Below are 22,640 nucleotides of genomic sequence, written 5' to 3'. Positions count from 1 at the left end.
CAACCTCATGCTTCAAACTCAGCAAACAGAATTCCTGCATTCAAAATATCCACAACCCCACTCTGTCCAGGAGACTTCCTCCTTCTTGAAAGCGGAGAAAACACTATCCGTGGGTTCGTGGCCAGATACTCGTTATGCCACAGATTAAATATGTGTAAATAATACAGTTCCTGGTGCTTTCTTTTCACGTTTCCTTTTTTGTTTCTTTTATAAACACAGCTTTGTAACTTTAAATGCCCTTAATATACAGAAAAGGGATGCTGTTTTCATCAGCCAACCAAGTCAGGAGTTATGAAACTGCAGCCAGTAGGTGGATAGTAGGGGCGGGGCTTGGAGCAAGTAACTGTCAGTAAGGTTGCAGTTGCTTTGTGACTGTTCTGAAGTGAGAGGAAGTTCCAGGCCCCCACTTCTCGCATTTCCTGGGCTCCCGATGGTGAGCCCCCTTTCTTGAAGTTGGCCTTTCCTTCTGACACTTGGTCTCTGGACTACCTCTCCTGGAGGAACAAAGAGAACCACAGCCTTCAACTTTAGAGTTGACCCTTTCCTCTAGGCCATTCTGCCTTTCTCATCGCGACCAAAGACTTCCCTAAGATCAACCACCTCATGGTAAATTTCTGCCCTGCTTCTCCTCCATCATAATTTTATATCAGTTATTCCTTAGGTTTATTCTCACTATAGTTAAGATTTCCTGACACACTCGGTGGCAACTTAGAGGAAAGCTTCATCCCATAGACCCTTTTCAAAATGACCCAAAGCCCAGATCTTATAGGGAGGTCTTCATAGCATCATTTTCACCAAGGTACCCCATGGTTCCGCATGGTGAGTAGTCACCCTAACTGTTACAGATAACAAAATCTGCTGGTTACAGATGTATTTCTGATTGTAAGCATCTTTGTCACAAAACCTAATCAAAATCAGAACTTGGCTTTGAGACTGAAAACTGAGCAATTGTTGCTCTTAAACTAAGACAGTTGCAGTGATTGTTAAATAGCTACTTATTAAATCACCCGGGACATCTAGGCAATCTCTGAGTAGACTAATCAGCATCATTATGACTCCCCAGAGGATTCCAGTAAATAATAGATGCAGAGAGGAGTTGCACTGTCTAGGAAGTTAAAGTGATTTGAAAACAAATTGGTGGAGTTAGGAAAATCTGGCTTTGACGCCACAAAGAGAAACTTTCCAGAACTCTGCATCCAGACAGCCTGATCGTGAAGATTGTGCTCATGTGATCAGTCACTGTGAACAGTGTGTATGGGTCTAGTTGATGGTAATTATACAGCGAGAGGGAGAAAGCAGCACGCAGCCTCCTTACAGGAGAATGAGTTCATCAGTATAAAGAAAGCACAGCAAGCCACTGGATGAGATTCGTGCAGGTGATTTGTTTTACTGAAGTGTTAACAATAAACATATATTCATCTAATTTCTTTTTCAAAATATTTTTGTAACCAGAAAAGCATATCGTGTGTATGTGAAATTAGAGAGTCCTTGCTCTATCCACAAGGTATGATTTCATGAAGGAAGTTAAAGACCTTTGTTTTTACAACTATTTTACCTTGTGAAGAGATAAGTTCTCTGATTGTGGCCATTGTTCATTGTTTTATCAGAATGCTGACCTGCAGGTGCTCCTCTAGGGATAAAAGAAAAAGTTTCTATCAGCATGGCCTCTTATTGCTATCCTTTTGAAATTATGATATAAATCAAAATGTTCCTTCACCTCCGCAGACAGTTGGATAAACTTAGCCTGAGTGTCAGAGTGTCGCACCCCCAGAGATGAGTCACCTGCACTAGCTGAGGTCTCAATGTTGGGAGAAGGGTTAGGTGAAGAAACATTCTGGGTAGGTGCACAGGTTCAAGGTGGGCAATGACTGGATAGCACTCAGGACTGGGAGAGGATGTGCTATATTGCTGGCTAGTCCCCAGCACCTGGGATTCTGGCTTTTCCATTTTATTTCAATTGGAAGCATTGCAGAAAAGAGAGTCTTCCTTGATGTTTGCAGATCATGAGTGAAGACTCAGGATAATTAGAGAAATAAGTGATTTTCTTCCCTTTTAGCAATGCATTAGGAGGACACCAAGAAGAAAACCCCTATTTCCTATGATCCCCTCTGAGTTTTGCAGAGAGACATAGGATTAAAGGCAGACAGACTATAGTTAAACAAGAGGATGGAAGAATTTGCTGAGAATTTAACAACAACCCGAAGTGTCAAACTAAGTAGTGCATGGTTGGATCTTCTCAAAACTGTGTTTCTGAGCACTCCGGAGGACCTCCCTCAAATTATCTTGATTCTATCTTTGATCTACACTACTGGAGGTAAGCTTAAATACCCCCCTTCCTTAGTCTAGTCTATGTATATGTATGAATATTATAGCTAGGTCCTCATTGTTCCTAAGCTAAGAGGTTTCATTGGAGTTAATTACCCTTTTATTGCAGAATTACATACGAAACCGATATGAATTACAGTGGTTGCAAAACCTATTACAAATATATCAGTAATAATCCAAGAACCAGTAGTCTCTAGAAATATTTAACCAAAGTCTCTAAAGAAATACAGTCCATAATAAGAGCTGTAAGGCAGAAATTTGATAAATTAATGACCACATGGATTTTATATCTTCAAGAATGAGAGAGGGTCTCAATCACGTGCAAATAGTAAATTAGTAGTAGATACCATTCTGCTTCCTTGATATTAAGTCATATAACACATAATAGCAAAAGTCTATAAATAAGATTATTACATAGCCTATCAGTAACAAGTTTACTTTTTGCAGCATTTTTGAACATGCATCTGAAAGATTTCCCAGTTCCTCTTCCTGTGATATTATTTGTAATTGGATGCTGTTTTGAAATTCTGAGTTTTGCATCTACTCAGGTATGTATAATAAATGAATATCAGCATGATATCTAAGGATTGATTAAGTGCAAAGAAAGCTAAAGAGGTTTTGAAAAGAGACCCACCTCTTTCCACTCAAACAAGCAATGGATGCTTCTAGTGTAGAAAAATAGCAACCCTGAAAGAACACAGCCACAGTGTATCTGGAAATTAGGGTGTGTACAGCTACGCAGATAGGTATTCAAGGAAACTTGGAGTTGTTAGAATAGGATTTTGCTGGGAAAATAAATTCCAATAGTGTTGCTTTAGTTACAACAAGTTTTACAAATTTTCTAGAAGATATGCTAGTCTCTAAGGGTGCATATGGTAGGACATAGAAAGAAACATAAATTGAGCCTATTTATTGAAATGAAAATGACAAACTAGATTTAGATAAGGAAGTGACAACATTAGGAACTGTTGGTATTTTATAGGCAGGAGAGAATACTTACTAAAAGAAATATACACTATTCCTGACACATTAAATAGTGCTTGATCCAGGAATTTGTGGTAAAGTTTTTTTTGAGAGGACATAATGTAAAATGGTTTACATTGGGCAGGCCTTATGATATGTGGTCCTGCTACTGAACTCTGCCATGGTGGTTCAAAAGCAGGTATTCTGAATACACTAATGAAAAGGTACAGCTGTGTCTCATACATCACATATTAAAAGAACAGTGAGTCAGATTTAGCCCAAGGACTGTATCTAGTCAGTGCCTGCTTTAGTCAGTCAGTCCAGGGGATGTGAGAGCTTGTTTGAAAATGGTGGACTTTCTCAGATACAGCCAGTAATGTTAAAAGAGACTATCTATCCATACAAGAACCCAAACCAAATTATTGTTCACTTATCTAATCATAATTTTTACATAAATACAACTTCAAGTACCTTCAAAGACCCCTCCAATGGAGAATACCTTGTGTCACAAACTGCACCTGTCTAAGATAGCACTCTGTAAGCTAATAAGTCAGTCTGCCGTAGTTTCAACTTTGGAGAAAAAGCACAGACCTGGACCAGAGATTAAAGACTTTCAAAGCAACAGCAGTTATGAGTTTATGAACTTATCCTGTGTCTGTTCTCAAAACTCTGATAGGTAGAAACCAGAGACCAGGAGAAATCGCTGCATGTAGGCTGCACCACAGAAGAAACAAGAATTGAATGAATGTTCCTAGTACAACCTGCTGATGCCAATTGGCATTAGGAGAGACACCATGAGTTATTTCACTACTCACATCAACTTTCTACTCTGTTCCAGCTATCCTATTCAATCTTCAACAATCTTTGAATGTGTCTATTTGTAGCATCTGAGGCTTCATAAGGGTCATTTATTCATCTGCTGATTCTTGTTCATGAAAACCCACTAACTTCAAACACCTTTTCTCTCTTTTGTATCTGTAAGTCCACTGTATGTTCTTTACACCTGTGTCAATAGATTACTTCTATCTACTCTTTGTAAAGAAAGGGCTTAGGTATATGTATCAACTTACCTCTGTTAGATACCTGTTTCCATATGTCAATGAGATGGAAAGTTCTGAATATTCAACAGAGTAAGACTTCAGCCCTCCTATCATGGTGTATCTTTCTAAAACTTTCTTTCTCTATTGTGAGAGAAGGGCCTCAGGCATGTTTTCTATGCTAATGAAGCATGGATATATGTGAATAATCAATTTTATATTACTAGATCCAGATATATGCAGATGTCATACAGTGGATGGATCCAGACTTGTTTTTTGGTATATTTACGCCAGTAATTATCTTTAATGTTGCATTTGACATGGATGTATATATGTTCCAGAAGTTACTATGGCAGGTAATAATTCTGCTCTCATATTACTGTCCATTCATGAACCATGTTAATTATTTTCAGATAATAAATATTTTCAGATAACAAAAATGTTTTGTTCCAAAATAGAAAATAAAGAAGGGGAAAGTATAGGGTACCAGCATGGTAAATTCAGTTTTGCATCCACAAACAAAGAAACCATATATTGACAATATTCTAGCATATTGGAAGCTCAGAAAAAATTGTGCAGAAAAAGAAACAATTCTATTTTACTGACAGAACTTCATATCAATCATCATTTTAGCTCCAGGAATCTGTAAGAGCATGACTGTGAAGTATATTATCTCAAGGAAAAAAATTGATGATAAATGTCTGGTTTTAAATCCCTACTACATAACACTACAACTCCAGGAACAGCAAAAGTACAGAAGGCAACTCAGAAGTAGCTATAACCCAAATCGCAGTGACTTCTTAGGCCCAGAAGACGAGGGCTGTATCAAAGAAAGACACTGAGATAAAACACACCTGACTACAAGCTATGCACACACAACTTCCAAAGCTAGGAAAATAGTTTTGCAAACAGTCTAGCCTAAACACTTTCAGAAGTAACACATCTTAACTCAAAACTAGGCACATGGAGCTCAGACAAATGACCAGGAGGCAGGGAGAATAGGGGAGCCATAGCAGCAAACAACATTCTATAGATGTGGTTTAGGTTGGCCTAGAGGATCTCTGCTCAGCCACTTTCTATACTTCTGTTGAGGTGGTGGTTGCGGGTAGGGGATTGCTCCAGCAAAGTGAGCCTGAAGACCACACTGATAGCCAGTTCTGTCTAGTCTTCAGCTTTTCAAAAGAGAATGCAAAAACAATCGATCTTTCTACTATCAAATGTCTTTGCAGATACTCTTAATTACAATTCCTGGATTTGTGATGAATTATACCTTAATCCTTTGGTATCTGCAATCTGTGAATAAATTGACTTTGAAGACTGTACCCTGGTTACTATTTTCAGCTGTTCTTGTAAGTTCAGATCCTATGCTGACTTCAGCCTCCATCAGAAACCTCGGTAGGTACCCCCTTTCTCTTCTTGGTTTGTTTTCTATGCTAAGGACATATTTTGTAGCTAACTCATCTTTGTATTAAGATCCTTTCTTAGAGATGGATTTTCACCATGTGCAGTGGTGTGGTGAGGGAATGGAGGACTGGCACATATTCTGTAAGTAATTCTTGGGGCAGAAGGAAAGACCAATGAGGAACTCATGTTACATCTAAAAAGAGCAGTCTCCCATCATGGACTAGGTCAGTACAAGCAGCTACCTTGCACTAACAGAAGTTTGGGCCATCACTTACTGTATATACACTGTACAACTTCCTTTTGTTCAATATCCCTTGGCCTTTGAAGACAGTCATTAGGATAATGCCATTTTAAAATACCTTTGTGTCACTGTTACCATTAATCAATAGCCAGAAGATGCAAAACAGTAAAATTACCAGTCATAGAATTATTGTGGCATATACTATTTTAGGGTGGACAAATATATAGTCAGAAGTAATATGCTAAGTTAAATTATTTAGAACAGCAAAATAATCCAAAGTCTTCTGCAGGAAAGACGACCCAGTTTCTCTTTTTATTTTCTTTTAAATGATGGGCACTAGAAACTTTATTTTAGGTAGAATATACTTTAATCATGGGTACACCCCATGCACATGTTCACACTAACAGTACACACACGCTCTTGTCAATTTTGTTTCTACTCTGTGGCCAGATAAAAGAAACAGGGCTGCTCTTAGCAAGTAGAAATAGAATATAGGAGGTATATAAAATGTAAATATGTAAATAAAGGAAAGCTGAGTCTCTAAAACAAGGAGATTAAGATGGTAAAGGGAGGGTGTGTTTCTTTTTATTGTATGCATTTGTTTTGTGGTACTGACAATGGTTTTCAGTGAGCTAGGCAAGTGTTCTGCCATTATGCTATACCTCAAGTGAAACTTTAAAAGAAGAATATGCTTAGCTATATGGTACCCACTTGGATTCCCAGAAACTGAAGCAGAGGGAGCATGAGTTTAAGGTCAGCCTGTGCATCATAAAGAAATCCACATTAAAGTATGCCAGAATCCATCATGAACCATAAGGTCTCATCTTCTCCACAATCTCCCTCTAAGTTCCTACATTTTGGGGATTTCATCAATCCAGCATTTATTTTCTACTCAAAAAACTTAGCTTTTTATGACACTCATGAGCCCACTCTGTACTTATGTAATCTAGAAATTTTATAATCTAGTATGCCACTGAAGTTTTACTTGTCTTTTAAAAATTACAATAATCTAATTGGTGGATCTTGGAAAGCTAATGTCATAAATACTGGGCATCTTGACAAATAACTTTTGGAAATTTGTTGTTCTTATAACTTTTTACCTTTCAAAAAACATTTGTAAAAAGTATTTTTCTCCTAGTAGCATTTTTGCTTGGTTTTGAAAATGTGATTTTGTGCATGTGAGTACATGTGTATACCCAGCTGAGGCACATATGGGCATGTACCCTTGGAGGCCTGAGAAGAACCTCAGAAATCACCCTCCTGATTGTCACTCACCTCATTTGAGAAAGAGTCTTTCAATAGCCCAACCTCACTGGTTAGACTTTGCTGGCCAAGGGAGCCAGTGAGCTGGCTGTTCCCTCCAGCTTCCTAGGACTAAAATTACAGGTACATACCATTGTGGTCAGATGCATCACGTGGGATCAGGGGATCCATCTCAGGTCCTCATGGTTACACACAAGCACTTTACTGAGTGTACTCTGTCTCCAAATATTTTAAGACTCTATAAATATGTTTTTTTGTTTTTGTACTTCTATAAGTCATATATAATTGTACATTATTCACAAGAAAATCTCATTATGGTGGAGAGCCCAGTTCTGTAGAGGGCATGAGTACATGTACATTGTCTTGAGCTATTTTTTCCTTCCTTGACTCCAAATTTGGTATTCAAATAAAGAAGTCAGTGTTTGCTGAGATGGTTGTATTTTGTAAACAGCAGTCATTATACAACAGGTTTTGCTGAACACCCCAGATGTGGTATCATAAAGCAATGGCTGTTCATTATCGCTCATGGTTGTGGCAGTTTTAAGAGGATAACCAAGTCACTTTCCTGTACCCTGTGCACAACCAGCAGAGTCTCAGGGACTACACTGTGGTTCCCATTCCAGCAGGAGCCATCCAGAGACTGACAGCATCATAGTCCCTTTCTCTGCCCAAGCGACTGGGACAAGGTAAGCCTGGGACTGTTTCCAGGATACCTTCCTATGCCCTATGTGCAGCAAACTGAGGCCTGGGTATGGTGAAATGCTGCAGATACCACACTATTGGACCTTCTTGCACCCACCAGAAAAGAACCCTGATCCCATACCCACCAGGGAGAGGAAGAGACTCCTTCTGCATCCACTGGAAGAAGGGATGGGAAGGAAACAATATAAAAACACGCTCAGCAACAGAAGAAACAATATGACACCAATAGAGTATAGAGACTCTACATCAGCAAGAACCGAAGATCCCAGTGCAGACGAAGCAGAAGAGAATGACCTGAAAAGCAACTTCATGAAAATGATAGAGGTCCTCAAACAGGATATGAGAAAATCCCTTTAAGAGATGGAAAAAAACAAAAAATTCAAGAAATGGAAGAAAAGACAGAGCAAAAATTGCAAGAAACAATTCACATAGTGCAAGGGTTAAAAGCCGAAATAGAGACAAAAAAAAAACAGTCTGAGGGAATGCTGGAATGCTGTATATAGAAAAGCTGGGCAAATAAATGGTCAGGTACTACAGATGCAAGCAACAGAATGCAAGAGATAGAAGAGAGAATCTCAAGCGTTGAAGATACACTAGGAGAAATAGATTTATCAACCAAAGAAAATCTTAAGTCCAACAAATCCCTAATACAAAATATCCAGGAAATTTGGGACACCGTGAAAGGATCAAACCTAAGAATAATAGGTATAGAAGGTGAAGAAACCCACTTCAAAGGGGCAGAAAATATATTCAACAAAAACAGAAGAAGACTTTCCCAACCTAAAGGAAGACATGCCAATGAAAGTACTAGAAGCTTACAGAACACCAAATAGTTTGGACCACAAAATAATTTCCCCTTGCTACACAATAATCAAGACCCCAAACATACAGAATAAACAAAGAATATTAAGAGCAGCTAAGGAAAAAGGTCAAGTAACATATAAAGGCAAATATATCAGAATTACACCTCCATGGAATGACTTCTCCATGGAAACTCTGAAAGTCAGAAAGTCATGGATAGATATTATACCAACACTAAGATACCACAGATGCCAGCCCAGTCTGCTACACCCAACAAAGCTTTCAATCACTATAAATGGAGAAAACAAGATATTGCATGATAAAACCAGATTTGAACAATGTATATCCACTAACCCAGCCCTACAGAAAGTTCTGGAAGAAGAACTCCAACCCAAGGAAGTTAACTACAACCAGAAAAAACAAAGGGAATAGATAATTCCACTTTACCAACAGTTAAAGGAAAAAAAAGGGAGGTGGAAATCCACACACAATTCCACCACCACCAACACCAATTCCAAAATAACAAGAATGAGCAATCAATGGTCATTAACATCTCTCAATATTAATGGTCTTAACTTGCCCATAAAAAGACAGAGGCTAACAGAATGGATTCAGAGACAGAACCCATCCTTCTGCTGAATTCAAGAAACACACCTCAGCTTCAAAGACAGACGTTACCTCAGAGCTAAGGGTTGGGAAAAGATTTTCCAAGAAAATGGCCCTAAGAAACAAGCTGGTCTAGTTATCCTAATGTCTAAAAAAAGGGACTTCAAACTAAAACTAATCAAAAGAAGTGAAGGAGGTCATCTCATACTCATCATAGGAGAAATCCACCAAGACGAAGTCTCAATTCTGAACATCTATGCCCCAAATACAAAGGCATCCAAGTTCGTAAAAAAATATTACTAAAACTCAAAAGAGACATAAAACCTCACACACTTATACTAGGAGACTTCAATACCCCACTCTCACCACTAGATAGGACTACCAGACAGAAACTCAACAAAGAAGCAAAGGGACTGATAGAAGTTATGACACAATTGGGTTTAACATACATCTATAGAACATTCCATCCAAATAAAAAAAGAATATACCTTCTTCTCAGTGCCACATGGAACCTTCTCAAAAATCAACCACATGCTTGGCAACACAGCAAACCTCAACAGGTACAAAAAATTGGAATAACTCCATGTATCTTATCAGACCACCATGCTTTAAAGTTAAAATTCAACAACAAAACAAATTGCAGAAACCCGACAAACTCATGGAAATTGAATAATGCAATTGCACCATTCCTAGGTCAAAGAAGAAATAAAGAAATTAAAGTCTTCCTAGAATTCAATGAGAACCAAGACATAACATACCCAAACTTACAAGACACTTTGAGAGCAGTGCTAAGAGGTTCATAGCACTAAGTGCCCACATGAAGAAACTGGAAAATAGTTACACTAGAGAATTAACAGCACAATTGAAAGCTCTAGAACCAAAAGAAGCAAACTCAACCCAGAGGAGTAGACACTAGGAAATAATCAAGTTGAGGGCTGAAATCAATAAAGTAGAAACTGGAAAACAATACAAAGAATCAATGTAACAGAAGAGTTGCTTCTTGAAGAAAATCAGCAAGATAGACAAACCTTTATCCAAACTTACCAAATAGCACAGTGTGAACATATAGATTATCAAAATCAGAAATGTAAAGGGGGACATAACAAGGGACACTGAGAAAATCCAGAGAATCATCAGGCTATACTTTGAAAATCTGTACTCCACAAAATTTGAAAATTTAAAGGAAATGGACAATTCTCTGGATACTTGCCAAAATTAAATCAAGAACACATAAGCAATTTAAATAGACCTATAAACCCTAATGAAATAGAAGCAGTCATCAAAAGTTTCCCAACCAAAAAAAAAAACCCAGGGTTAGATGGCCTCAGTACAGAATTCTACCAGAAATTCAAAGAACAACTAATACCAATTCTCCTCAAAGTATTCCATGCAATAGAAGCAGAAGATTCATTGCTAAACTCTTTTTACGAGGCATCAATAACCTAGATACCCAAGCCACACAAAGACACAACTAAGAAAGAGAACTTTAGACCAATATCCCACATGAACATTGATACAAAAATACTCAGTAAACTACTGGCAAATCAAATTCAAGAACACATCAGAAAAATCATCCACCATGATCAAGTTGCCTTCATCCCAGGGATGCATGGATAGTTCAACATATGAAAATCCTTCAAAGTAATACACCCTATAAACAAGCTGAGAAACAAAAATCACATGATCATCTCACTGGATACTGAAAAAGCCTTTAACAAAATCCAACATCCCTTCATAAAGGTCTTGGAGAGATCAGTGATAACAGAACATACCTAAACATAATAAAAAGTATGTACAGCAAACATCAAACTAAATGTAGAGCAACTCAGCACAATTCCTCTAAAATCAGTAACAAGACAAGACTGTCCCCTCTCTCCAAGCCCGTTCAATATTGTTCTTTAAGTTCTAGGTAGAGCAATAAGACAACAAAAGGGGATCAAGTGGATACAAAGTGGAAAAGAAGAACTCAAACTTTCCCTATTTTCAAATGTCATGATACTTTATATAAGTGACCCGAAAAACTCTACCAGGCAACTCCTGCAGATGATAAACACCTTCATCAAAGTGGAAGGATACAAGATCAACTAAAAAAGTCAGTATTCCTACTATATACAGACAATAAAAGGGCTGAGAAAGAAATCAGAGAAACATCACCCTTTGCAATTGCCACAAACAATTGCATTTTTGCACAAACAATTGCATTAATTGGGGTAATGCTAACCAAACAAGTGAAAGACCTGTATCGCAAGAACTTTGAGTCTTTAAAGAAAGAAATTAAAGAAGACACCAGAAAATGGAAAGATCTCCCATGCTCTTGGATAGGTAGGATCAATGTAGTAAAAATGGCAATCTTGCCAAAAGCAATCTACAGATTCAATGCAATCCCCATCAAAATCCCAGCACAATTCTTCACAGACCCTGAAAGAACAATTCTTAACTTTACATGGAAAGACAAAAGACCCAGGATACCCAAAACAACCCTGTTCAACAAAGCAATGTCCAGAGATATCACCTTCCTTGACTTCAAGCTCCATTATAGAGCCATAGTCCTAAAAATAGCTTGGTATTGGCACAAAAATAGACAGGTAGACCAATGGAATTGAATTGAACACCCTGATATTAACCCACACATGTTCATGCACCTGATTTTTGACAACAAAGGTAAAATTATACAATGGAAAGTAGAAAGCATCTTCAACAAATAGTGCTGACATAACTGGATAATGGCATGTAGAAGACTGAATGGTGGTGTCTGTGAGGAGGCCTAGGTAATCTATTGAGCCTTGGGCAGTAGATCAGTATTTATCCCGAGTTTACAAATGGACTTTGGACTCCCATCCAACAATGTGAGATGCACTCTCACCCTGAACTCTTGGGGGAGGGTCTAGGCCCTGCCTTGGATGAAATGACAGACTATGGATACCCCCAAGGAGGGCCTCACCCTCCCTGGGGAAATGAGGGGATATGGGGGGGGTTACGGGGAGGGCACGGGAGGAGGGGAGGGAAAGGGAGAGGGACCTGGAATTGACTTGTGGAGCAACCTTGTTTCTAATTTAAATTTAAAAATAAATAAAAAACTTAAATCTAAATGGATCAAAGACCTCAACATAAATCTAGCAACTACTCTTAGAAGAGAAAGTAGGAGGTACCTTTGAATGAATTGGTACAGGAGACTGCTTCCTGAACATAGCACCAGTAGCACAGACACTGAGATCGACAATTAGTGAATGAAACTGAGAAGCCTCTGTAAGGCAAAAGACACGGTCAACAAGACCAAAGGCAGACCACAGAATGGGAAAAGATATTCACCAACCCCACACCTGACAGAGGGCTGATCTCCAAAATTTACAAAGAACTCAAGAAGCAAGTCTCCAAAACACCAAAGGATCCTATCAAAAAGTGGTCTACAGAAATCAGAGACTCTTAAGTAAGTGCTAAACATCCTTAACCATTAGGGAAATGCAAATCAAAGAACTCTGAGATATCATCTTACTTCTGTCAGAATGGCTACAATCGAAACTACCAATGACAGTTTATGCTGGAGAGAATGTCTAGAAAGGGGAACTCTCCTCCACTGCTGGTGGGAGTGACAACTCATACAGTCACTTTGGAAATCATTATAGAGAGTCCTCAGGTAAATGGGAATCAATTCCACTCTTAGGCATATACCCAAAAGATGTGCATCCATACAACAAAGACATCTGTTCCACTATGTTTGTAGCAGAATTATTTGTAATAGCCAGAACCTGGAAGCAACTAGATACCTCTCAACTTAAGAGTGGATAGAGAAAATGTGGTACATTTACACAATGGAGTACTGCTAAGTAGAAAAATATGGAATCTTGAAATTTGCAGGCAAATGGATGGCACTAGAAGAAACCTGATTGAGGTAACCCACACACAAAAAGACAAATAGGACATGTGTTCACTAATATATGGATTTTAGACATGGATCAGGGGAGTGCCAGCCTGTAGTATGACTGCCAGAGAGTCTGGGAAACAGGTAGGACCCTAAGAGAGATATGCAAGTACCCCAGAGAAGGGGAATGGGACAGGATCTCCTGAGCAGATTGGGAGCATTGGGGGAGGGGAGGGGAGGGGAGGGGAGGGGAGGGGAGAGGAGGACATGGGGGAAAAGGAAGGTTGAGTCCAGGGACAAATAGAGGAGAGTAAGATGAGAGATACCATAATAGAGGGAGTCATTATAGGTTTGGGGAGAGATCTAGCACTAATGTGATTTCCAGAAATCTACAAGGATGACACCAACTGGCAAACTAAGCAATAATGGACAGGCTACTTTAAAAACCCTTCCCCAGTGAGATTGAGGACTACCTTATATGCCATCCTAGAGCCTTCATCCAGTGACTGATGGAAGCAGAAGCAGACACCCACAGCTAAACACTGAACTGAACTGTTGGAACCCAGTTGCAAAGAGGAAGGAGCGGTGAGCAAAGGGGTCGAGACCAGGCTGGTGAAACCCACACAAACAGCCGACCCGAACAAGGGGGAGCTCATGGACCCCAGACTGATGGCTGAGAGGCCAGCATGGGACTTATCCAGACCCTCTAAATTTTGGTTTCAGTGAAGACAATCTACAAGGCAGTCTATGGGGCCTCGGGTAGTAGATCAGTATTTATCCCTGGCATACCAATGAACTTTGGGAACCTATTCCACATGGAGAGAGGCTCTCTCATCTTGGACACATGTGGGTGGACCTAAGCCCTGCCCTGGATGAAATAACACACTCTGGAGATTCCCCCATGGAGGTTCTCATCCTCCCTGGGGAGGAAAGTGGGGATTGGGTGGGGATTTGAAGGAGGGCAAAGAAGGAGGGCAGGAACAAGGAACTGGGATTGACATGTGAAACAAGCTTGTTTCTAATTTAAATTAAATTATCTAAAAACAAAAACAAAAAAGAGTATAAACCAGGGTTGCTGATCTTGGCTAGTTTACTCATTAACCTTCATTCAACAGACACATGAGCATCTGGGTACCAAGTGATCTACCTTTCCTTCATATACCTCCCAATTTTCTGTAGTATCACTGGGAGGGAGGGACACTGCCATGATGATTACTAGTGTGCAAGAGAAAAGAGGCATAGGTCTCCGTTTCCACCAATATGGTAACCACATATACAGGATCTTCTTGTGTAATGTTCGAGCAGTGGGTCTCAACCTGTGGGTCACAACCCCTTTGAGAGTCAAATGTCCTTCTCACAGAGGTTGCCTACAACCCTTAGAAAACACAGACCTTGACATTACAATTAGAGCAATATCAAAGTTACCGTTATGAAGTAGAAATGAAACTAATTTTATGACTGGGGTCACCACAACATGAGAAACTATGTTAAAGAGTCACAGCATTGGGAAGGTTGAGAAATAGGCATGGCTACTGGGAGAGCAAGGAACTGGAAAACTAACACAAGTTATGACGTTATTAGAGGAACATGATGCTCAGACTTTGTTTTTCCTATCAGCAAACTGACCATATGTAGGTGTGGCTGCAGTCATTGCCCTTTGTCTCCCAAATCACAAAAGTTTCCAGACCTACCATCTTGCCAGTGCTGTCATACTTAATGGCAAACGGAATGTATAACTGGAAGTTGCCTAAGCTTAGAATCCCATGATAATTAGAAGAAAATTAGGATGGAAATAGGGCATATCAGAATGTTTTCTGTCCATGGAACTTGAATTTTAATAACGTTGAATAGAATACACAGAAAAGTCAGATAGTTTTTAATTTTTTGACAGTTTTTAATTTTATCGAGACAAATATGTTAATGTTTTACTTTGATTCTGGTTTGTAAGACCTTGGCCTGTGACTTTGCTCTCCTTGTGTCATCATTTTTGTCTCACCTTAAATACATATGAATTATAAGGAATTGGCTTGTAAGTCAAGTAATTAAATTCTTTACATTAATAAATTTGATGATGTCACCAATGATTTTAAACAATGAACAAGTTCTCAAGTTAGTTATCTGATTTACATAAACATAATTGACTATAGTTAATTTAGTATTTGATTATGATGATAAAGACTTGGAGCTGGTAAATAACTAAATTTACTGTTTTTTCCCAACGTGACAGTGGTTTAGATAACACAAATCCATAGCAAAGAATACTGTCCTGCATGCTAATGCAATTGCATTCTTAATATTTATGAGGTTTTCTTTTCTCTGACTTACGTAGGTCTTTCTAGAAGCCTCGCAAACTTAATTAATGGGGAGAGTCTAATGACTTCAGTTATATCCTTAATTATGTATAGTGGTGTTGTGAAAATAAACTTCAAGGCCAAACAGACAAACCATACCCTAGGTAAGGACATGTTGTTTAACTCCTTCAAATGTGAATTATTCTTTTCTTTGAAAGTGGTCATGAATGTTGTATCTTATTATAAATTATGCTTATAGAAAGTGTCAAGTATTGACTAAACTTAATCACTTGACCTTTATGTAGAACGTTCTTTCTTATGTAGCATGTTGTGACTCTGCTGCAGACTGGAGTGAAACTTCCCATGATGTTATCTGTTAGAGCAGCTGTCCTCAGGCCTGTTCTGAACAATGATGTGATGGGATGTTGTTATCACTGCTGCTGTCATTTTGTTTTCTCCTGTGAAGCACTCCCAACCTCTCCCTTACAAAATAGAAACAAAACAATGAAATTAAAAAAACAGCTTAGAAGACAAGCCAGTCATGCATCCAGTCACAGGAAGATAAGGAAGCTCCTTCTCCTCTGCCTTGGCACAATCTCCTAAGAGTTTCTCTAAAGGAGAAAGAATGAGTTACTTATTCGGCTACAGAGCCAGGAGCAGAGCTTGGAAGAAGGGACTGCAGTGTGCACGTTAGCTGTCCAACATAGCTTTTACACATCACCCTGAATCTCAAGTGTATCATATGCACGTGTGTGTATAGAATAAATAGTAGGTATGCATTATGAAGGATGATAAACGGTGCAGTTATCACCGAAGAAAAGAAATCTAATGTTCCCAACATGCCACAGCTTCTCACTTCTCATCTCTGATCAAATCTAGAACATCATTCTCAATGTGTAGTCTCTGAGCCAGTGGGTAATGGGAGAAAGAATTCCACAGGACTCTAAAGATTTCCAAGATTAAAAATATTTTCATAATTCTTAAGAAGGTAGTTGTCTTTTATTGTATCAGCATCTGTACAGGTTTGGGGAAAGCAATAAAAGTATTATCTCAAGACCTGGGTAGCATGCACTATGCCACTCACTAGCTTCTGAGGCCCTCAGTGGCATTGTCCTAGTTGAGGATGTGGTGACTTCAATGAAAATGGCTGCCAATAGGCTCAGATGTTTGAGTGTTTAGTCCCTAGTTGGTGGAAAGTTTAAAGAAGAATCAGGAAGTGTGGATGTGAACAAAGCGTTTATATGATTCCTAATTACATTTTGTTGAAATGTGATCCTTTTAATATCCCCATCTTGGAAATTAAGAAAAATCCCAATTGATATTTCCATGAACACCAGAGGAGCACATTTTTAACGTCATATTAATTTTTTTATTGAAAATAGATTTTTTCCTCACATAATATCCTAACCAGTTTCCCCTCCTTCTACACTTCCCACTGCCTCACCACACCCCCTCCCATCTGGACCCACTCCCTTTCTGTCTTTCATTAGAAAAGAACAGACTTTTAAGGGATAACAATAAGATATAATAAGATAAAGCAAAAATAAACACATTGGAATTAGACAAAAGAAACCGATAGTAGGAAAAGAGCCCAAGAGAAGACATAAGAATCAGACACATACCTGTTCACACATTCAGGAATCCCATTAAAACACTAATATCAGAGGATCTGATACATGTGGACCCTGGACATGTTGCCTCAATCTCCAAGAGTTCATATAAGCATTGATCGTGTTGATTAAGAGGGCCTGGCTTTCTTGGCATCCTCCATTCCCTCTGGTTCTTACACTCTGCCTCCTTTTCTGCAGTGTTCCTCCAGACATGAGGGGAGGGATTCGATGGAGACAGCCCATGAAGGACTGAGTGTTCCAAGGTCTCTCACGCACTACATGATATCTGGCTATGGGTCTCAGTATTCATTCCCATCTGGTGCAGGTGGAAGCATCTCTGGTGGTGGATGATCTATGAGTATGGCAGAATATCATTAGGAGTTTTTTTTTTATTTCATTGCTTTTTTAATATAAGGTCCCTGGGTTACCTAGCCTCCAGTTCTTGGCCACCCAAGCATTGATGTATATGGGTTTCATTTCATGAATTGGACCTTTAGTCAAATCAGATACTGATTGGTTACTCTAGTGAGCTTTGTGCCATCATTGCCCTGGCATGTCTTTAAGTCATGACACCATTGCTGATCAAAGAACAAACCCAAATCTTAAACATCGCGACCAAGCACTGCATAAATTCTCTGTCCCGTGGTCAGATGTCTCAAAGAGAGAATCTCAAATTGTCAAAATACACTTAAACAACTTTTCAGCATCCTTAGTCATTGGGGAAATGCAAATCAAAATGACTCTGAGATACCATCTTACACCTGTCAGAATGGCTAAGATAAAAAACACTAATGACAGCTTATGTTGGAGAGGTTGTGAAGTAAGGGGAATGCTTCTCCACTGTGGGTGGGAGTGCAAATTTGTATACCCGCTTTGAAAATCAATATGGCAGTTTATTAGAAGAGCACATTCTTGTGGAGGGAGCACGAGCAACTTCATTTTACTCTATTTCCACCAACCTCTGTCTTAATTGTTTATATGTCAGTGAAGACATGGGGATTCTTCTTCCCCAACAAGCCCATCCTCAAAGCACCAGACCTCTTACCCTTTCTTAAGGTGACTGATCCAGGTAGAAGACAGCTGCCTCACTTAGTTGGAAAGAGCCTCTGCCTCCAGCCTTCAGCCCTCAAGAATTGTAAACAAGAAGTCACTAGAACATTATTCAGTATCTGTTTACCCAGGCCATGTCATCTTGGAAACTGATTAGTGAGCCCAGAATCCCTGTTTCATATAGAAAGTCACAAGCTTAAAATTTGCCATCTGTTCTGTATGAAAAAGCAAACAATCACACATAAAACCTCTTCCAGAGTACTAGGAAATCACTGAGAGAGCTTTCACCACAGGACTTCATTCGAATCAAACCTTCCCCACAGACAGCTAAGAGAGAAACAGAGACATTGCTATCTTCAGGAAATTCTTAAAACCTCAAGAGTCACCCACAAATGAATACCCCAAAAAACACAGGTACAACAATGCATTACAGTTAGGAAGATATGTCATGAGAAATTATGTCTACAGTCTAATCAAGAGGATCTTACTGACCCTCACTGTCAAGTGGTCAAAGGGAAAATGTAGTAAGAAGGCACTGATGCCACCGTTAATTCATTCATCAACTATCATTTACTGATGTCCACTCTGTGATAGGTCTTCTCTGATACCTCAGGGTTCATCATTCTTAGAGCCTGCAAGTAGTTTTGATAACAAAACAATGGAACAAATCCTCATTCTCTTTTTTAATCTTTCAGAAGGATAGTTTCCAAGAAATTCATTTTGAGGCTTTTCCTGGCTTCATATATCCAGTCAGCAAACTTGTTACTTGCCAAAATCTGTTTTCCTGTTTTAAAAGAGATAGCCACTGTCAAGCTGGATGCTTCTAGGAGCAGAATCCTTCATGCTTCACAAGTCATTGTCTCCTCTTCCAGTGGTGTGTGGTGCTGGACTCAGCCACAGTCAGTTGCATGTTTAGAGCTCATGTGCCTTCGGGGTCATTAACAGAATCCCCATGGCACATCCTAACTATCCCCAGAGACATTCCTCTTTCTATTGGGCAGGTTTAAGATTCATACTCTTTTCTTAGCTATGGGAATGAGTCCAGGTGGGAAGGAATCCAACTCCCTTGGCAAACTTGATGATGCCATACCTGCCAATGGACATGTGTAGACAAGGATTCATAAAGGAATTTTCTCCCCATTTCAGCCATCCCAGAGCATCACGTCAAGATTCATTGCCCAACTGAGTCAACATATGGGAGGTAGAGGCAGGAGGATCAGGCACTAAAAAGTCTTAGCTACATATTAAATTCAGTTCCAGCTTGGGCTATATGAGATTATCTCAACACAATTGAACAAATGGACAAATGAACAAGCAAAAAACAAATCAATAACAATAAGCAATAAAAGAGAAACTATTTTTAGAACTTAAGAAGAAATCAGAGAAACAAAATTCTGTACAGAAATATCTAATGAAGAATTGCTTTGGTAAGAGAAAGCAACTATTGTCAGTCAGTTTGACAAGACAATAAAATATAAGGGACTGACTGGGCAGAGACCTTATATTAGTGACTTCTGTGGGGCTCTGCCTAAATACCTTACGGTAACTCTGTGTGTGTGTGTGTGTGTGTGTGTGTGTGTGTGTGTGTGTGTGTGTGTAAGGATTGATTTTGGCTTGTGGTTTCAGAGGGTTGCAGTTAATCACAATGAGAAAACATGGGGTACTAACACTATGCAGTGGCAGGGGCTTGCTGCAAGTGATGAAGAAAGGTGCAGAGAGAAGGACAGGAGTCAGCGTTTACCTCTAGAGGCTTACTTGAGCTAGCCAGATCCCACCTCTTAAAGGCCCTACAGCTCCCAAAGCAGTGCCACAAACTGGGAAGCAAAAATTCAAAACACATACCCATGTAGGACATTTGAGATCGAAATCCCTGGCTCAGAAGGATTATTTTGTCCTCTTTCCTAGTCATATTACAACACATCTAGAATAACTGTTCCAAGCCTGGGACTTCATAGTCCTTGATCATTTCTGTATCTCCAAGACTACCCCATGTGACAAAAGAAGCTTTCCAAGTGACCAAATGTGACCTTTAGTGCTTACTGCACCACGTGTCCTTGTATGTATACCAGTGTGTGTATGTGTGTGTGTGTGTGTGTGTGTGTGAGAGACAGAGAGAGAGAGAGAGAGAGAGAGAGAGAGAGAGAGAGAGAGAGAGAGAGAGAGAGAGATCATGTGGTATTTTGATATTTGTGTCTTTCTGTATCTGGCTTTTTTCACTTAGCATGCCTCTTAGGTGACAGAATTTCCTTCTTTTTAAAGCTGAATGTTATTCCTGTGTAGATATAGATCAAATTATTTGGATTTTTTGTTTCATTTTTTTTGGTTTTGGTTTTTCAAGACAGGGTTTAGAGAATAGCCCTAGCTATCCTGGAACTTGCTATGTAGACCTGGCGCCCTCAAACTCAGAGAGATTCCCCTGCCTCTGCCTCTCAAGTACTGGGATTAAAAGTGTGTGCCACCAACCAGGATCCAAATGCTCTTTGTTCATCTACTTACTGATGGACATTAAGTGTTTTTTTCCATACTAGGAAAGATGCATTAGCAATTTTAGGAGGTCAGGGTCAGTGAGAACAATCTGTGAATAAAGGAACTTGACACATAGGCCTGGTAAGCTGAATTTGATCCCTAGAAGCCATATAAAGGTAGAAGGAGAGAACTGACACTACAAAGTTGTCGTCTGATCTCCACATGCATGCTGTAGCATGTTCAGATGCACATACACATTAATGATATTGATAGTGATAATGATGGTGATGCTGCTGCTGCTAATAATAATAAATTTAAGTGGACAAAGAAAGGTTGTGGTAGTTTGAATGAACATGGTCCCCATAGGCTCATATATTTGAATGCTTGATCCCTAGTCAGTGGACTGTTACAAAATGATTGGAAGGTGTGGTCTTGTGGTAGGAGGTGTGTGCCTGGGAGTAGACTTTGAGGTTTCAAATACTCACATCAGCATCATTCTCCCTCTCTCTGCCTGCTGCTTGCAGAGCAGGATAAAATCTCTTAGCTACTGCTCCAGCACCATGCCTGCCTGCCACCATTCTCTCCTCCATGACTGCTATGGATGAACCCTCTGGAACTGTAAGCAGTCCCCAATTAAATGGTTTCTTTTATGAGTTGCCTTGATCATGGTGTCTCTTCACAACAATAGAAGAGTAACCAAGACAGAGCTGAACAGATATTTCTCAAGGAAGACATACAAATGTACGATAGACACATAAAACACTCAGCCACTAATGTCATCAGTTATTATGGATATACAAACATACAATATCACCTCAAATTTTACAAATGACATTTGTAAAACAAAGAAACAGAACTTGGAACTGGAGAGAAGGCTCGCTGGTTAAGAACACTCACTGTCTGTTCTTCCAGAGGACCTCAGTTTTATTTCCAGAACCCACATGTTGGTTTACAACCATTTGTAACTCTAATTTAAAGAGATCCAACACTTTTTGACCCTCTCAGGCACCAGGTACAGATGTGGTACACACAGACATATATGTAGCCAAAACATAGTTCCACATAAAATAATGATTTAATGTTTTTAAAAATCATTTTTATTTTGTTTTTGAGATTATAATACAATTACATCATTTCCTCATTCCTTCCGCACAAGTAGCCTTATACAGACTGAACAGATTGTATTGTTATATTTAGAAAAAAGTTCATTAAAAATGGAAGACTTAACAGATGTTGGTAAGTATGTGAGGAAAAGGTCACTGCCATGCACCCTTGGCATAAACTAATTCAGTCAGAGGAAAATGGTTTTAAGGGTCCCTAAGAAACTACAAACAGGACTAACATATAGTTCAGTAAACTGGGTGTCATGAAGGAGTGTCTGTACTCCAACGCTCATTACAACAATAAGCTAATTTTAATAATGACAAAAAAAGTTGATTAGAGCATCATTTAATATGAAGGCCAGGTGACTTCTATTGACATTTTTCCATTTCTCTATTTTCCTATAGCCCATAATGTCATAGCTACAGCTTGGGAATATCTTGTGGAAAGCTTCTTGTTTGGAATCCTAAACACAAAACTGATTCAGCTATGGATGTCTACCGTTTTTGGTGATGATGTCAATCACATCACTCTTGTCTTTTCGGTTCTCTATCTCATCTTTTACGTTTGTAAGTGAATGGGGGGCATGCTTCACACTAAATTACATAGAAACATCCAACGTAAAAAATGTAAATATCTGCGCACAGAGAACAATGTTCCTAGATATAGAAAACAAATAATAAAATAAAAAGGAATCTGGTGAAACCTTTCCTAAAGAAAGAATTTCATAACCAATTGTACAAATGTTTTGAGTAAAAAAAATGTTACATGTTTAGGTTATAAGATATATAAAGAATTTACTTACCAGACAGACTGTAGACGCTCTACAGAGACACTAAGCCCTCTGTATTAGGGAATTTTGATTTATTTTACATTAACAGAAATTTACAAACTTTCAAGCTATAAACTTAGGAGGCTTGG

The 22,640-nt window shown here is 39.0% G+C and overlaps 1 protein-coding gene across 2 annotated transcripts in view; it reads left to right on the top strand.

The window, feature by feature from the left end:
• Positions 1 to 396: 396 nt before the first annotated feature.
• Slc9c1 (solute carrier family 9 member C1) overlaps positions 397 to 22,640 on the top strand; it is a 69,353-nt gene continuing 47,109 nt past the window's right edge. The window contains exons 1-7 of one of the 2 annotated variants that reach the window (XM_040750761.1): positions 397 to 606; positions 2,057 to 2,314; positions 2,773 to 2,873; positions 4,553 to 4,681; positions 5,555 to 5,720; positions 15,531 to 15,656; positions 22,127 to 22,288. In XM_040750761.1, coding sequence (XP_040606695.1) covers positions 2,167 to 2,314; positions 2,773 to 2,873; positions 4,553 to 4,681; positions 5,555 to 5,720; positions 15,531 to 15,656; positions 22,127 to 22,288 — 832 coding nt within the window. In that variant the 5' untranslated portion in view covers positions 397 to 606; positions 2,057 to 2,166. The remainder of the gene's footprint in view (positions 607 to 2,056; positions 2,315 to 2,772; positions 2,874 to 4,552; positions 4,682 to 5,554; positions 5,721 to 15,530; positions 15,657 to 22,126; positions 22,289 to 22,640) is intronic. The other variant, XM_005074808.4, reaches the window with a different exon arrangement.

The sequence above is a fragment of the Mesocricetus auratus genome, unplaced genomic scaffold, assembly GCF_017639785.1.
Source record: "Mesocricetus auratus isolate SY011 unplaced genomic scaffold, BCM_Maur_2.0 Super-Scaffold_100008, whole genome shotgun sequence".
Classification (NCBI taxonomy): Eukaryota; Metazoa; Chordata; class Mammalia; order Rodentia; family Cricetidae; genus Mesocricetus; species Mesocricetus auratus.
The sequence above is the reverse complement of the archived record's forward strand: the minus strand, read 5'-3'. Positions and strand labels throughout refer to the sequence as shown.